General features: G+C 34.3%; 1 protein-coding gene across 1 annotated transcript; it reads right to left on the bottom strand.

The window, feature by feature from the left end:
* Positions 1 to 30: 30 nt before the first annotated feature.
* On the bottom strand, positions 31 to 17224 carry LOC148597603 (papilin-like; the record flags this gene model as incomplete). The annotated part of the gene is made up of 12 exons (XM_088563054.1): positions 31 to 662; positions 1147 to 1308; positions 2111 to 2542; positions 4760 to 4966; positions 6372 to 6779; positions 8951 to 9157; positions 12032 to 12262; positions 13949 to 14134; positions 14322 to 14507; positions 14769 to 14948; positions 16288 to 16458; positions 17194 to 17224. Coding segments are annotated over 12 exons (2577 nt in total), but the record flags the coding sequence as incomplete, so codon positions are not given.
* Between the last annotated feature and the right edge of the window lie 494 nt (positions 17225 to 17718).

The raw sequence follows: 17718 nt of genomic DNA, 5'->3' as shown, positions 1-17718 counted from the left end.
TTTACAGGGTAGAATTTATTTAAAAAAGAAATGCACTATAATAAAGGGTAACAATACTAAACAAAGCCAACATATATATAATTACGTCTACAAAGCATACTTAATCGAAGAAAAATGTATAACCTTGTAATATAATGTGTAAATAACGCGTACTTATACATGAAAAACTGTGAGCAAATTTCCCAACTCACCCAACATGCCCAAGTTACAAAATAAAAACAAATCCGTGAAACAAGAAGTTGATTTGGAATCAAGTCGATATCAGTTCTCTGAAATGAAATATCACAAAATATGTCTTACCAATAAAAAGTTGTGTCAAAAATATCAAATGGTGGTGGTAGGTACTTGTTATACATGGAATTTTGTACAAAAATCATCGAGCAACATCAAATATAAGGTGAAATAATAGTATGTAATACTGATACTGCCCATATTCATACCTACTGACACACAACAAATTGTTAACAGTATCCATAGTGCCTGTATTTAGAATATATTACTAGTCGGCTTCCGCTTTGGTAATATACATGACTTGGTACAGCCATGGGCACAACATATCATCCTCGGTTGACAGTCACTATCTAAATTACATTCTGGAAATAACAACTCAACACAGTCTTCACTGGCTATCAAAGTCCTTGGACATTCTGCATCTGGTGTAGCTGTAAACAAAACCATAAATAGACATTGGTCACATATAAATAGTGAAATAAAACTTTTAAAAGTCAGGGAACATTAAAAAACAAAACGAAAGAAGACAACAAGAAGAAGAAATAAACAACACCGACATAAAAATGAAAAATAAATATCTTAGATCGATCAATCATTAATATTATGTGTTAACTCAGAGATAAGGTTATTCCCTCATTTTAATGTTTGTAGTGAAGTCTGGATATGATAATAACGCACAATTTTAGACAGAAAATAAGTTTCAGGTAGTATCCAAGTATAAATCAATGTCAACCTATTACACTTTTCTACAACTATAAGTGTTAAATATTTGTATTCGGTTGAAATTAATCGTGACATTAATGGAATCCACAGCCAAATTTAAAGGTGCATAAAAATTAACTATAACAAAATTAATTTCTTCCGTGCATTTGTTAGTTGTCGTCAAATCGATATGTTTTATGACGTAATACTTACGTTTACAGCGACATGTTTGACAGTCATTAACATCTACTTTGTAACCATGGATACAGACAGTGTTACAGTTAACCTTTGGACAGTTTAACTTTGAGGAGTCCGTTTTGGGTGTTGTTGACGGGGATGATAAACTGATTCCTTCTCTACTAGGTTGAGGTTTATCTATGAAGAAGAGATAACATTACACTAATGAGTAAAAACATACTAAAATATTTCTAAGAGACTTTCACAAAAATTGGCGGAATTAATAATTCAAGCTTTCTACTAAATCGGTCAAAACTTGTGTTTTTCAACTACATTTATATAGAACGAAACTTAAACCTTTAAACAATAACGGGACAATGCTGAACAATGATCATACAATTGTTTTTATACTTATTACCGATCTATATGTTCAGAAATTGACACATAATAGATCTGAACAATAACTTGGCTGTTCCTATAAAGTGCAGTAAACAACATCATCCAGAAATGAGAGCCTCAATGATTGCCCAGATGGAAAATCTCTTGATCAATATGTGAATATATGTTACATTTTATGGTACCAGAAATCGATGTAAAGATTATAAGATACATTTGTACTCATGTCATTTCCAAATGTTCCTGATGGCAGCAGGACGTTTTTAGGAGAGTTTTCTTATTATTCATTTCCTGACCATTCAGACAGCAAAACAAATTCTGGCTGTTTATAAACTCTTTGCACTTGTAGTAAATGCTAGCATAAATATCAATTTTACATTTATATCAAATCGATTTTTAAGGAGGAAGACAACATATATAAAGATCATATCAGAAAATCACCCAAGGGAAGCCCAAAGGGCCCCAATGAAATCCTTGATCAACACATTTTAATGCATTTACACACAAAAATGTGCAATCATAAATTTTGCAAATTGATAAGGTACGGGCGGGCCACTCGCTTCCTTCTCTGATAAGCGTACGCGTACGTGAATAAAACACAAACCTGTCTGTTTACATGTCGATGTACATTCCTCAATAGTTTTAAAGTTATTCCGGTTTCCACGACAACCGCCATATACAAACTGTTCACACGTGTTGGTGGTATTGTTGTAGAAATATCTCGGCATACTAGCTCTGCAAGGTCCTGTCTCATGGGGTAGGGAACAAATACTGGTTGGGCCAGCTTCTGATGGGTTTTGGTCTGTAGATGGGGTTGAGTCAGGAACTGTTGGATTGGAACTGGTGACTGTAGAATTGGTGGAGTTTGGGACTGCTGAGTTGGTAGAGTTAGGGACTGCTGAGTTGGTAGAGTTAGGGACTGCTGAGTCGATGGAGTTTGGGACTGCTGAGTTTGTAGAGTTAGGGACTGCATGTATAGTTGGACTAGAAACTGTCGTCTTGATCTTTAAAGTGGTCTTTGGTTTGATTAATGCTTCTAAAAAGATATTGATAAATATGTTACAAGTATTGCAACAACAAAAATCTACGAAGAACTTTGAATATGAAAGGTATAATAGAAAAAAGATTTGAGCTACTTCTAAAACTTCAGTGTTTCAATGTTTATCTTTGATCGAAGAACGCTTGCGGTTTTTTTTCCCAAACGCATGAGTGGAATTTTTTTAATGTTAAATTTTATATTTAGATCTATATGGCCTAACATGAAAAAGTACGGAAACTTATGTTGGGGACCAATATGGAAATTGATGTTTTTTAGCCTATAAAACAAATGGAAACAACAGTTTTTTTTCTAAATTATATGAAAACCATACCTTTTTCTTGCCTTAAGTCCTACGGAAGACATATTATTTTTTCTAAATTAATGTTACTACATCACATATGTTTTTTTTCTCGTAGTGGTCAAACATATGAACAACTTGTTACAATTTATTTTTCTTTACATTAATTTCTAAAAATAAAATTTTGTAAGTGATAGGTACATGTATGTTTCATGATATTTAAATTTTTGCATGTGTCACTTTCATGGTATTTAAACGAAGATTTTAATTTTGAAATTGTGCCGTCTCTTTAAAAGAGCAACCAAGTGAGGCAAGACTCCAGCGGAAACCAAAAGAATAACCAAGGTTATAGCGGTAATCAAAAGAATGTAATCCAGGGACAAAGACCGGACATGGAAAACACACATACACAACAAAGAACATAAAGTAACTAAAATCATACATACAAAATAACAAAAGCAAATGAGCAACTCGGACTCAACTAAAAACTGGGAGCATGGACCACGTGCAACGGTAGGGTAAGCGTCCTCTGCTTTTCTAGAAACACCCGCCGAGTTGCTCTGCATCTATTCTTCATTCAAAATTGCAATATTTCGACTCAAAATCTGGTTACCACATTCTTTTTTATGTTTCAGTAAAATGACCCATAATTATTGTCTTAACATAATAATATGTCATTCTTTATATCACGAATTGAAAGACAAACAATTAAAATAATGATTTGTATTATAAACGTTTGTGTCTATCAAATATTGCATCGACTGCGAAAAGAAGAAATGAATCATCTTTAAAAGTAGACATTAAATTCAAGAGAAAATTAGTTCACTTTGAAACGCTACTTCTTACAAATGGCAGTACTGTGCCAATAATCACGAAAATGGATATGGTGAATATACCAAAGAGACAACCACCCCAACGTGATGGAAACAAAATGTTTGACCACGGCCAACCATAGAGGTCTTCAATAAACGACGAAATAGCCCTCCCACCACAGGACACACTACAACTGGACCAAATACAACAACAGCGAAATAGTTGCCCCAATATACTCCTGCACCATAAATGTAAATTGAAAGTGAAAACGAAACAATACTTGAATTAAATGACAAATGAAGAAGAGCGGACAATGATCAATTCACTTTTTGACAGAAAGTTTGGCCTTTATATGAAATAAACATTTTGTGGTTTTAAATAGGACATTTTTGTTATGTTTTGAAATCATTCTAAACGGGCATAAGGACGACAAAGCCATATTTGTAAAAAAAAAAAACTGAAAACCGGTTTGCTCAACGTGTTATAGTTTTCCTTTCCTCTTTCGTCTACCCTGGATTGACATTTTATGAGCAAATTTCGGTGGCTGTTCCTAAAAAAGCAAAGGACGCTTACCGGTGCACATGGTCAATGCTGCCAGTTTTTTTATGGAGTCCGAGCTGTTAATTTACCTTTGTTACTCTGAATGTATCATTTTTTTTTGTTTTTAATGTTCTTTTTTGTGTGTGTCTTTTTTCCATGTCTGGTTTTTGTCCCTAGATTGCATTCTTTTGATTACCGCTATAACCTTGGTTCCCTTGATTACCGCTATAACCTTGGTTCCCTTGATTACTCTTTAACTTTCGATTCATTCCAGCTGACATCAAAAGAACAAACCAGAACTTTGTTTCGCCGAAGAGGGAAAACGTAAGTATGTACGAAATATTTGTTCTGCAAAATTCAAACTGAAGACATGACATTAGCTGTACATTCCCATATACATTCATAATACATAAATATTGAAAATCGCGAGCTGAGTTCTTTCTAAATTATGATGTCAAAACAAAGCTATTCAATCAATGCAGGAACCTAAATATTGCACAAATTAGCGGCATACAAGATTCGTATTTGTATGATTTAGAATAATCTAAACATATACACTGTACCTGTTGGTTGACAATTGGCTGCACATTCCTCGAATGTTTTAAAGTTATTCTGGTTTCCTCGACAGCCGCCATATATAAACTGTTCACACATGTTGGTGGATGAGTTATAGAAATATCTCGGCATCCTGGCTCTACATGGCCCTGTTTCTCGGGTTAAGGAGCAAATATTGGTAGGGCTAGAGACTGTAGATGTAGAAGTGCTTGTGACTGCAGGTATTGATAAAATAGTTTTAAAACTGGGATTGATTCAATTACTTCTGACTTTTTCTCAAATATCAGACAATCGCTGACTTCCTTTATTTACCATTTATTATTATATTTTTGTTGTTTTATTACACCACTGCACAATAAAGTTGTACAATACAAGATATCATGTAATATAGTAAATAACACAATGAAACAAGTTATCTGGCATTGGAAGATATATCAGTTACAAAACAGCAAACAATGTTCTGGGTGTCATAGTTTTCCTTTCCTTTTTCGTCTACCCCGAACTTGATTTTTTAAAAGCAACTCGGTGGGTGTTTCTAGAAAAGCACAGGACGCTTACCCTACCGATGCATCTGGTACATGCTCCCAGCTTTTAGTGGAGTCCGAGTTGTTAATTTTATTTTTACTTTGTATGCATGATTTTAGTTACTTTATGTTCTTTGTTATGTATGTCTGTTTTCCATGTATGGTCTTTGTCCCTGGATTACATTCTTTTGATTACCACTAGAACATTGGTTCCCTTGATTATTCTTACATTAGTCACACATCTGGGACTACAGAGACTTCATTCTCTATGAATCAAGATTTCTGTTATACATGTAAACCTGCTTTGGAAATTGTCTATTCTGTATTTCCTTAGATAGACATCTTCTCCATTTAATGTTTGAAATATCTAAGACATTTTGTTACACGTAAATGATAAATAGTTTACATAATTGAATTTATATAATTAATAATTATGGGCTACAGTTCTATGAATGTTCTTCTATTGAAAACTTTTTACCGATCTATATGTTCAGAAATTGACACATAATAGATCTGAACAATAACCTGGCTGTTCCTATAAAGTGCAGTAAACAACATCATCAAGAAATGAGAGCCTCAATGATTCCCCGGATGGAAAATCTCTTGATCAATATGCGAATATATGTTACATTTTTATGGTACCAGAAATCGATGTAAAGATTATAAGATACATTTGTACTCATGTCATTTCCAAATGTTCCTGATGGCAGTAGGACGTTTTTTAGGAGAGTTTTCTTATTATTCATTTGCTGACCTTCCAGACAGCAAAACAAATTCTGGCTGTTTATAAACTCTTTGCACTTGTAGTAAATGCTAGCATAAATATCAATTTTACAATGATATCAAATCGATTTTTAAGGAGAAAGACAATATATATAAAGATCATATCAGACAATCACCCAGGGGAAGCCCAAAGGGCCCCAATGAAATCACCCAGGGGAAGCCCAAAGGGCCCCAATGAAATCCTTGATCAACACATTTTAATGCATTTACACACAAAAATGTGCAATCATAAATTTTGCAAATTGATAAGGTAGGGGCGGGCCACTCGCTTCCTTCTCTGATAAACGTACGCGTACGTGAATAAAACACAAACCTGTCTGTTTACATGTCGATGTACATTCCTCAATAGTTTTAAAGTTATTCCGGTTTCCACGACAACCGCCATATACAAACTGTTCACACGTGTTGGTGGTATTGTTGTAGAAATATCTCGGCATACTAGCTCTGCAAGGTCCTGTCTCATGGGGTAGGGAACAAATACTGGTTGGGCCAGCTTCTGATGGGTTTTGGTCTGTAGATGGGGCTGAGTCAGAAACTGTTGGATTGGAACTGGTGACTGTAGAATTGGTGGAGTTTGGGACTGCTGAGTTGGTAGAGTTAGGGACTGCTGAGTTGGTGGAGTTTGGGACTGCTGAGTTGGTAGAGTTAGGGACTGCATGTATAGTTGGACTAGAAACTGTCGTCTTGATCTTTAAACTGGTCTTTGGTTTGACTAATGCTTCTAAAACGATATTGATAAATATGTTACAAGTATTGCAACAACAAAAATGTACGAAGAACTTTGAATATTTGAATATGAAAGGTATAATAGAACAAGGATTTGAGCTACTTCTAAAACTTCATTGTTTCAATGTTTATCTTTGATCGAAGAACGCTTGCGGTTTTTTTTCCCAAACGCATGAGTGGAATTTTTTTAATGTTAAATTTTATATTTAGATCTATATGGCCTAACATGAAAAAGTACGGAAACTTATGTTCGGGACCAATATGGAAATTGATGTTTTTTAGCCTATAAAACACATGGAAACAACAGTTTTTTTTCTAAATTATATGAAAACCATACCTTTTTCTTGCCTTAAGTCCTACGGAAGACATATTAATTTTTCTAAATTAATGTTACTACATCACATATGTTTTTTTTTCTCATAGTGGTCAAACATATGAACAACTTGTTACAATTTATTTTTCTTTACATTAATTTCTAAAATAATTTTTTTTAATTGATAGGTACATGTATGTTTCATGATATTTAAATTTTTGCATGTGTCACTTTCATGGTCTTTGAACGAAGATTTTAAATTTTGAAATTGTACCGTCTCTTTTAAAAGAGCAACCAAGTGAGGCAAGACTCCAGCGGAAACCAAAAGAATGCAATCTAGGGACAAAAACCAGACATGGAAAAAAGACACACACAAAAAAAAATATTAAAAACAAAATCAAATGATACATTCAGAGTAACAAAGATAAATTAGCAGCTCCGACTCCATAAAAAACTGGCAGCATTGACCATGTGCACCGTTAAGCGTCCTTTGCTTTTTTAGGAACACCCACCGAGATTTCCTCATAAAATGTCAATCCAGGGTAGACGAAAGAGGAAAGGAAAACTATGACACGTTGAACAAACCGGTTTTCATTTTTTTTTTTAAAATATGGCTTTGTCGTCCTTATGCCCGTTTAGAATGTTTTCGAAACGTTACAAAAATGTCCTATTTAAAACCACAAAATGTTTATTTCATATAAAGGCCAAACTTTCTGCCAAAAAGTGAATTTATCATTGTCCGCTCTTCTTCATTTGTCATTTAATTCAAGTATTGTTTCGTTTTCACTTTCAATTTACATTTATGGTGCAGGAGTATATTGGGGCAACTATTTCGCTGTTGTTGTATTTGGTCCAGTTGTAGTGTGTCCTGTGGTGGGAGGGCTAATTCGTCGTTTATTGGAGACCTCTATGGTTGGCCGTGATCAAACATTTTGTTTTCATCACGGTGGGGTGGTTGTCTCTTTGGTATATTCACCATATCCATTTTCGTGATTATTGGCACAGCACTGCCGTTTGTAAGAAGTAGCGTTTCAAAGTGAACTAAGTTTCTCTTGAATTTAATGTCTACTTTTAAAGATGATTCATTTCTTCTTTTCGCAGTCGATGCAATATTTGATAGACACAAACGTTTATAATACAAATCATTATTTTAATTATTTGTCTTTCAATTCGTGATAAAAAAGAATGACATATTATTATGTTAAGACAATAATTATGGGTCATTTTACTGAAACATAAAAAGAATGTGGTAACCAGATTTTGAGTCGAAATATTGCAATTTGGAATGAAGAATAGATGCACAGCAACTCGGCGGGTGTTTCTAGAAAAGCAGAGGACGCTTACCCTACCGGTGCACCTGGTCCATGCTCCCAGTTTTTAGTGGAGTGGAGTCCGAGTTGCTCATTTGCTTTTATTACTTTGTATGTATGATTTTAGTTACATTATGTTCTTTGTTGTGTATGTGTGTTTTCCATGTCTGGTCTTTGTCCCTGGATTCCATTCTTTTGATTACCGCTATAACCTTGGTTCCCTTGATGACTCTTTAATTTTCGATTCATTCTAGCTGACATCGAAAGAACAAACCTGAACTTTGTTTCGCCGAAGAGGGAAAACGTAAGTATGTATGAAATATTTGTTCTGCAAAATTCAAACTGAAGACATGACATTAGCTGTACATTCCCATATACATTCATAATACATAAATATTGAAAATCGCGAGCCGAGTTCTTTCTAAATTATGATGTCAAAACAAAGCTATTCAATCAATGCAGGAACCTAAATATTGCACAAATTAGCGGCATACAAGATTCGTATTTGTATGATTTAGAATAATCTAAACATATACACTGTACCTGTTGGTTGACAATTGGTTGCACATTCCTCGGATGTTTTAAAGTTATTCTGGTTTCCTCGACAGCCGCCATATATAAACTGTTCACACATGTTGGTGGATGAGTTATAGAAATATCTCGGCATCCTGGCTCTACAAGGCCCTGTCTCTCGGGTTAAGGAGCAAATATTGGTAGGGCTAGAGACTGTAGATGTAGACGTGCTTGTGACTGCAGGTATTGATAAAATAGTTTTAAAACTGGGATTGATTCAATTGTTTCTGACTTTTTTTCAAATATCAGACAATCGCTGACTTCCTTTTTTTATCATTTATTATTATATTTTTGTTGTTTTATTACACTGCACAATAATGTTGTACAATACAAAATATCATGTAATATAGTAAATAACACAATGAAACAAGTTATCTGGCATTGGAAGATATATCAGTTACAAAACAGCAAACAATGTTCTGGGTGTCATAGTTTTCCTTTCCTTTTTCGTCTACCCCGAACTTGATTTTTTAAAAGCAACTCGGTGGGTGTTTCTAGAAAAGCACAGGACGCTTACCCTACCGATGCATCTGGTACATGCTTCCAGCTTTTAGTGGAGTCCGAGTTGTTAATTTTATTTTTACTTTGTATGCATGATTTTAGTTACTTTATGTTCTTTGTTATGTACGTCTGTTTTCCATGTATGGTCTTTGTCCCTGGATTACATTCTTTTGATTACCACTAGAACATTAGTTCCCTTGATTATTCTTACATTAGTCACATATCTGGGACTACAGAGACTTCATTCTCTATGAATCAAGATTTCTGTTATACAAGTAAACCTGTTTTGGAAATTGTCTATTCTGTATTTCCTTAGATAGACATCTTCTCCAGTTAATGTTTGAAATATCTAAGACATTTTGTTACACGTAAATGATAAATAGTTTACATAATTGAATTTATATAATTAATAATTATGGGCTACAGTTCTATGAATGTTCTTCTATTGAAAACATTGGAGTCCAATCTCTGTAGACTCATATATGCTTTACCACATATGTTTTTTTTTCTAATTTGATTTTCAAAATTTCATCCCATATTTGTTCTGCTCTAGCATTAACATTTGTGTCTAAAAGTAAGTTTCTTACGTCTTTTGAGTTCAATTTATAAATGAGCAGTGTTGTTTTCTCTCGTGTGAAAGTGGTTCTGGAGACAGAATGTGTTCAGGAAATGGTGTTCAAAATGGCTGTTGATGAAACTATTTCAGAAAATTGTTTTATACTATCAAAGAGTAATCAAGTGAACCAAGGATATAGCGGTAATCAAAAGAATGTAATCCAGGGATAAAGACCAGACATGGAAAACAGACATATACAACAAAGAAGATGAAGTAACTAAAATCATACATACAATGTAACAAAAGCAAATGAGCAACTCGGACTCCACTAAAAACCACTAAAAACTGGGAGCATGGACCAGGTGCACCGATAGAGTAAGCGTCCTCTGCTTTTCTAGAAACACCCGCCGAGTTGCTCAAAAAAAATCAAGTCCGGGGTAGACAAACGAGGAAAGGAGAACTATAACCCGTTGAATAAATCAGTGTTCATGGTGCAGATGGATACACCATAACGATCCACGAGTTTTGATGACGACCATATAACTTCTGTAGTGATGACTTCAATTTTGTAGCAACATAACCCTGTTCCAGAAGCCTATTTGTTAGAGTTCTAGCGTGATCCAAAAAGTCTGCGTAGTTTCGGCAAGCTCTTGCATAACGTATGAGTTGTGATATGAACACTCCATACAGAGGTGCTGAAGGGATGTTGCCACAAATGAAAGGAAAGTTGACAATTCTGAATGAAAAGTCATCACGTTTGTCGTAAAGTTTAGTCAATAGTTTTCCTTTACCATCGATTTCTAAGTGTAGGTCAAGATATGAGGCTGACTTCACAGTGTCTGTAGTATCCTTTATCTCAAGTTCTTTTGGGTAGATGCGATGTATCAAATCCCCGAAATTAGGATTGTTTAAAGATAATACGTGATCTATATAGCGGAAACTGAGATTGAAGGATCTAGCCAAACGATATTCTATCTGATCAGATCAGCTATAAAGTCAGCCTCATAAGAGTGAAGGAATAGCTCAGCATGTAAAGGAGCACAATTTGTTCCCATTGGAATACCGACCGTTTGTTGAAAACCACGTCCACCACACTGGACAAATATGTTGTCGATTAAAAACTCCAGCATTTTGTAAAAATCTTTCTCTGTATATTTGGAAGATGATTTGGAATTATTTCTTACAAAGTATGAGGAATCTCTACCAAGAACTATATATTTGTATCTAGGTGTACCATCTTTTTTGGAAAAACATCGATGTATAATGTTTTTAAGTCGGGATTTTAAATGAGTATGGGGAATAGAAGTATACGGTGTTGAAAAAATCTTAGGTTTTAACGCTATTATATTCAAATAATAGTCTTGAACTAATTGTCTCCAAAAGATCTTTCGAATTTTTCAGGATCCACATTGAATTAATACCACTACGTGAGTAACAAGTGTTTTGGTAGGACTGCAGACCCTCTTTGACAGTTGTAATATAGAAGTTAAAAGTTTTGAAAGAGGTTTGGTGGTACATTTTGCATACCCAGCTATGAAATGTTGTTTGTATGGATTCTTGTGGAGTTTAGGAATCCAGTACATAGACGATAAATCACAATCATCGCCCTTGGTAGAGAGACCAAATGAGGATAGCACAGATTTATGGTTTTCCTTGATCTCTTCTTTGGAGAGTGTGGTAGCAGTATAGGTCTTATCACTGCTATTATTTTCTATGACTACCTCTTATAATAAACATTGGATGTAAAACAATTTGAGACAAAAACAATGTTGTTTTGGGCTTTGTCTGCTGGTACGACAACAAAAAAGCGCGAACTTCCATGCACTGAAATACCTTAATGCAATTAAAATCATTCTTTCATGAATACATAAATACTGGAAAATCGCCAAGTTTTTTTCTCTAAATTTCGATATCAAAATAAAGCTATTTGTTCAATGCGGGAACCTATATATGTAAGATTTGGTTGTAGAAAACGCTAAACATATACACTGTACCTGTTGGTAGACATTTGGCTGTACATTCCTCGGATGTTTTAAAGTTATTCTTGTTTCCTCGACACCCGCCATATATAAACTGTTCACACATGTTGGTAGATGAGTTAAAGAAATATCTCGGCATCCTGGCCCTACACGGTCCCATCTTTCGGGGTAAGGAGCAAATATTGGTAGGGCTAAAGACTGTAGATTTGACTGTTGGTTCGATGTTCATACTGGCTAATTGTGTACCTGATGGTAATACCAGATTTTTTTTAAAATAAGTATAGTAAAATCGTGAATTGCATGTGGTCTATATATTCAACTTTCCATGAATTTTATCATTGTTCCTTTATTTCATTTGATTTTGATTTTAATGAACTGGTTATTGTAAAAGTGAAAAATTAATTTATCAACTGAAGTAAAATTATATTCCTGCCGTGGCATATCTCGTGATTCCCAAAAAAGTAGATCTTTACCCAGGACCCGGATATATATATATATATATATATATATATATATATATATATATATATATATAAGTCTAAAGGATTGTACAACGATACCGATAAAGATGTTAACACACTATAATAAAGTATATAATGGGCAAAATTTTCAGTCAACAAATGACCTTCTTCAGTGCCTTAAATTATTGGATCTCACCTGACTAAGAGTATACCATTCAGTCAAGCTCTTAGGCTAAGACGCACTTGTTCAAATGACGAATCCTTAAAGAAACGTCTAGGTCAACTGAAGAACAATTTATGAAGAAGGGGATATAGATACAAGACCATCAAAGAAGGGTTCCAAAAAATTCACAATATCCTAAGAAGTAGTCGGTTACAATACAAGGCAAAGAAAAAATGTAAAAGAACCCCTTGTGTTCTAACATACCACCCCTGCCTTAAAAACAGCCACAACACCAATCGTGAGCACTGGGCCTCTGTCGAGAGAAACTCAACATTATCCAAAGTCTTTCCCGAACCACCTATGATTGCTTTCAGACAGCCAGACAGTTTGCGTAGTCTACTTGTGAGGGCTGAAATATCTAAGCCCAACTTCACTCCAGGCGAGAGTAGCTCCTGTGATGACAAAAGATGTAAATGTTGCAACCAAATGCACCACTCGTCATCATTCACCAGCACAGTCACGGGGAAACGCTACAAAATATTTTGCAACGTGCACTGCAAGAGTGCTAATGTAATATATTTGATCGACTGTCCCATTTGTGGCCTTCAATATGTTGGTGAATCTAAACAGCCTTTTCACAAGCGCTTGAACGGACACAGGAGCGACCTAACAAAAAAGCCTTTACTCCCAGTGAGTCAACACTTCAGATTACCTAACCACTGCCTCGATGATTTCAACAAGATAAAAATCTTCATCGTGGAACAAAACACGATCTGGAGCGATCTACAGAGAGTGAAGCGGGAGGGATTTTGGATAAAAGGACTCCGTGTTTTACACCAACACGGAATTAACAAAAAAACATTAAGTTCTTCCTATTTTGTATAGTTTCTTATAACAGTGTTTGTAAATATTTTTATTTTTATAGTTCAGTATTCAAGATCAACACACAACATGTGTCTATAGCACAATGTTCAAGATCTTTGTTACTGTCGGTAAAAAAAAATTTATACGTCACAGGTATTCACCTGATTAGGTAGTGAGTTGTGTTCACAGACCATTTACTTTAATACACACTCAGTTTATTTAAGGCACTGAAGAAGGTCATTTGATGACTGAAAATTTTGCCCATTATATACTTTATTATAGTGTGTTAACATCTTTATCGGTATCGTTGTACAATCCTTTAGACTTATATAATTATTTTTTTGTTTGTGCTGCATCGTCATGACTGGACGATCCGATATATTATAAATTGGTTTTCATTTGGGGGAACGGGTACGTGTGTGAGTATACTATAGATTGGTTTACCTTTTTTACATTTTGATTGACAGTCGTTCAATGATTCAAAGTTGTTTTTATTGCCTTGGCAACCGCCGTAAGCAAACGTTTCACAACTTCCCGTCTTCGGGTTGTAGTAATATCGTGTTTTCATTGCCCTACATGGTCCAGTGTCATTTGAAAGTGTGCAGATATCCACTTGGTCTTTGGTTTGTTCTGCCAAAAGTAGAGCAGTGGTTATGAAACAATATGTAGAGTTAATATTCATTTTTTTCCTGCTTTCAATGCACTCTTAAAATAACCTGCTTGCTATAATCAGTAACGTATTAACTTATATCTGACGAAGCTGCTCAGTATTTTTTTAATTTACGTTTTAACAGATTTCATCAATGCTTGAGCTTACCTTTTTTGCATTTTGTCCGACAGTCGTCCATCGATTCAAAGTTGTTTGCGTTGCCTTGACAACCACCATACACAAACTTTTCACATTTTCCCGTCTGTATGTTGAAGTAATATCTTATTTTCATCGCTTTACATGGCCCAGAATCACTGGGGCGTGTGCATAAGTCAACCACAGCTGTTGGTTTCTCTGAAACGGGGGCCATTTTATACAGCACTCTTTCGTTACATTCGATATTAGCAAGACAAAGATTAACCTTCATATGTTAAAACAGCCATTAGAAAACAAAGAATGTTTGTTACGGAATGATGACAGAAAACAGAGAGAACATGGTCAATTTATTTCTTCTACTCTGGACACAGTAAAACAAGTTGTAAAATTTATTGATTTTATTATTTTTTTTTTAATTTCCAAATTAAGTCTGGTTATCAAACTAATACTTGGGCTCACCTCTCCTACATTTCGCTTGACAGTCGTCCAATGATTCAAAGTTGTTTTTGTTGCCTTGACAACCGCCGTAAATGAACATTTCACATTTACCGGTCTGTGAGTTGTAGTAATATCGTGTTTTACTGGCTCTACATGGTCCCGTTTTACTTGGAAGTGTGCAGATATCTACTAAGTTGTTCACTGAAAATTAGAACAAAAATGCAAACCAAAATGGATTACAAAAAATGTACTTCTTACAACAAGCTATTACCCTTTGATGCGATACGTGCTGCTGCATTACGTTTGTAGTGTCAGTCATATTGGATAAGACCGACTAGCACTAAGTAAGTTAACCCGAATAAAATCAGTCGTGTAATTCCGCCAATCTACGATTGCTCCATTAACTCAACTGGAGAGAATCGGACACGGAAAGGGCTTGAATTATTCGAGTTATTAAGTATACAAAATTAAAGAATAAAATGATCTACAATTGCCGATCTCCTTGAAAACATAATTTTACTTCATGATATCCATGTCAATTGCAGCTTTACAATAACGTTCGAAATAAACCTTAAATAAAAATAAATATTTTATTTAGCTAGTCAATTGCAAAAACTGACGGTAAATACATCCCAGTGATAGGTTAAAATGACATTTATACGCCGTGCAGCATGCAAATCCAGGTTAACCTTGCATATCCTTTGAACATATACCCCTTGAAGAATATCATTCGCGTAAGTATCGTCTATTTTAGAATAAAACGCCTGAGAATAGAATATCTAAGACATTTAAAAAAAACAACAACAAAATATCACGTTATGATGGGCACATTCATGCATGGAAAAGTGTAAATAGTTTTTGTTGCCTTGTAGTTATTTCCTGTCGACGTTGGTCAATTTATGTACACAATTAGTTTGTTAGTACATGTACCATTGGGTAACTTATATTTAATGTGCATATTATTTAACATACGCTAATCTCATTTGATAATCAGCTTTAAATTCACACGTGATATTTCATAAAATTTTGCTGATAAAACACATCTTTGATCTACGTATATAGGCCACGCCCACCATGAATTGGACTACTTTTATTGATCACTGTGCATTGCCTTTTTTCTATGTAAACTAAAATAAAAATGAGATAAGAGAATCATATTTTTACACGCCAATGAAACAGCAAAATTGAAACATTAAATTCTTTATTCAAAACCCATTTAAAATGTATATGTAGTGTTTGTTTCTGCTCCTATTGAAATATAAAATCTGAACACCTGAACTTTTTAAAACGATTTAGACCTGTGTGTTATGGTTATTCATAACATCTTTTATGTTTAATTATATACGATATTATGGCATAACCATGTATATTAAATGTGTTTGGGGAAAAAAACAAAACAAAACAAACAAACAAAACAAAACAAAACAAACCCTACAAACCAAATTCATTATACTTTAGGATACAAAGAATGAAAATATATCAACAATGTATAATACTAGCCGCGCCATAATGCTTATCATTTATCTTAGAACCAGCTCACCTTCTTTTCTACATCTTGATTGACAATCTTCCAACGATTCAAAGTTATTTTTATTGCCTTGACAACCGCCATAAACAAATGTTTCACAATTTCCAGTTTTTGAGTTGTAGAAATATCTTGTTTTCTGGCCCTTACACGGTCCAGCGTCACTTGAGAATGTACAGATGTCAACTGAAAGAATTGGTTTATATTCGATGCGGATTATTTTTTTTCTATCCTAAAGGTAAAACCGAGTGAAAAAGGCAGTGCCGATCTGATTTTGATAGCAGTTCCGTATTCAACTTTGCTTTGAATGTATACGTGCATTTTGGAATGAAAATAATAGCGTTTTAAACCGTTATTTTTCTGTTTTTGTAACAATGTGCATAGTTCCGTAATGGCATATCACAAAGTATAAGACCTTGTGCTGACTAGATTTAACGTCGTTGTTTGACACGTATATAGGTCTTAAAGTAACCTAAGTGAATTTCATTTCGGTTACAAGTGATCGATTTAATAAATATAAGAGAATCAGTATGGTGTATACGTCAGAGACAACCCCGCCGACTTGCAAATGTTGGCCAGTGTTTTCTCGGCTCAGAATGGGATGATGAACAATTTACAATACAAAATGTCACGAAATTACCATGTTTTTTATTGTAAATCACCACCTTGTGATTAAAAATATGAGTACTTGTTTAGTGATGCATAAAAAATAAACCCGTTCAAACTATGCGATATATGCATTGATTTTGAAAGACCATGTTTGGTTTTTTTTTGTTTTTGTTTTTTGCTTTTGTTTTTGTTTGTTTGTTTGTTTGTTTGTTTTAGGTCATAATTATGATTATTAATTTCAATTCTTAGTGAAGTCGTCATCTGTGAATTTTTTAGAGTCCTTTTGATGTTTTCTTGTCAAACATAACTTACCCGATGAAGCACTTTCTACCTGAAAATATAAAAAAAGTAATTAAAATTAAGTGGATCATAAATCCAGGGTAATACGCATAACAACATGAATATCCCGTCGTAAAAGCTACCTACAAATTTCCATAAAAGGATAAGGTGCACATGTACAATAAGGGCCAAACTGTACTCCCACCCCCCCCCCTTCCACAAACCGCTATTTTATGAAAAAACTAAGTTTGAAGTTAATGACAAAAATGTGATAGTTTAAACATAGTTATTTATAGAGAAGACATGTTAAGGACATACATATGACTATAATAAGACAGGATTTAGTAACAAGCTAAAAACAACTTTTTCCAGAACCATCTCCTGAATGCGATATGCAGTTTAATCATTATGGTTGATTTAATAGTTTTAAAATTGTTTTCAATTTTCACAATAATTACATAAATTGTCAGTTTTATGGAAGCTAAAATATTCACACACAAAAATGGGGGAAAATACAAATTTTAAAGCTTTTATTGTTATTTTCAAAGATCTCCGCCA

This window comes from Perna viridis, chromosome 15, assembly GCF_037379345.1.
Source record: "Perna viridis isolate PV_CMFRI_1.1 ecotype Kerala chromosome 15, ASM3737934v1, whole genome shotgun sequence".
Taxonomy (NCBI): domain Eukaryota; kingdom Metazoa; phylum Mollusca; class Bivalvia; order Mytilida; family Mytilidae; genus Perna; species Perna viridis.
Note: the sequence above shows the minus strand (reverse complement) of the source record. Positions and strands in the feature narration are given on the sequence as shown.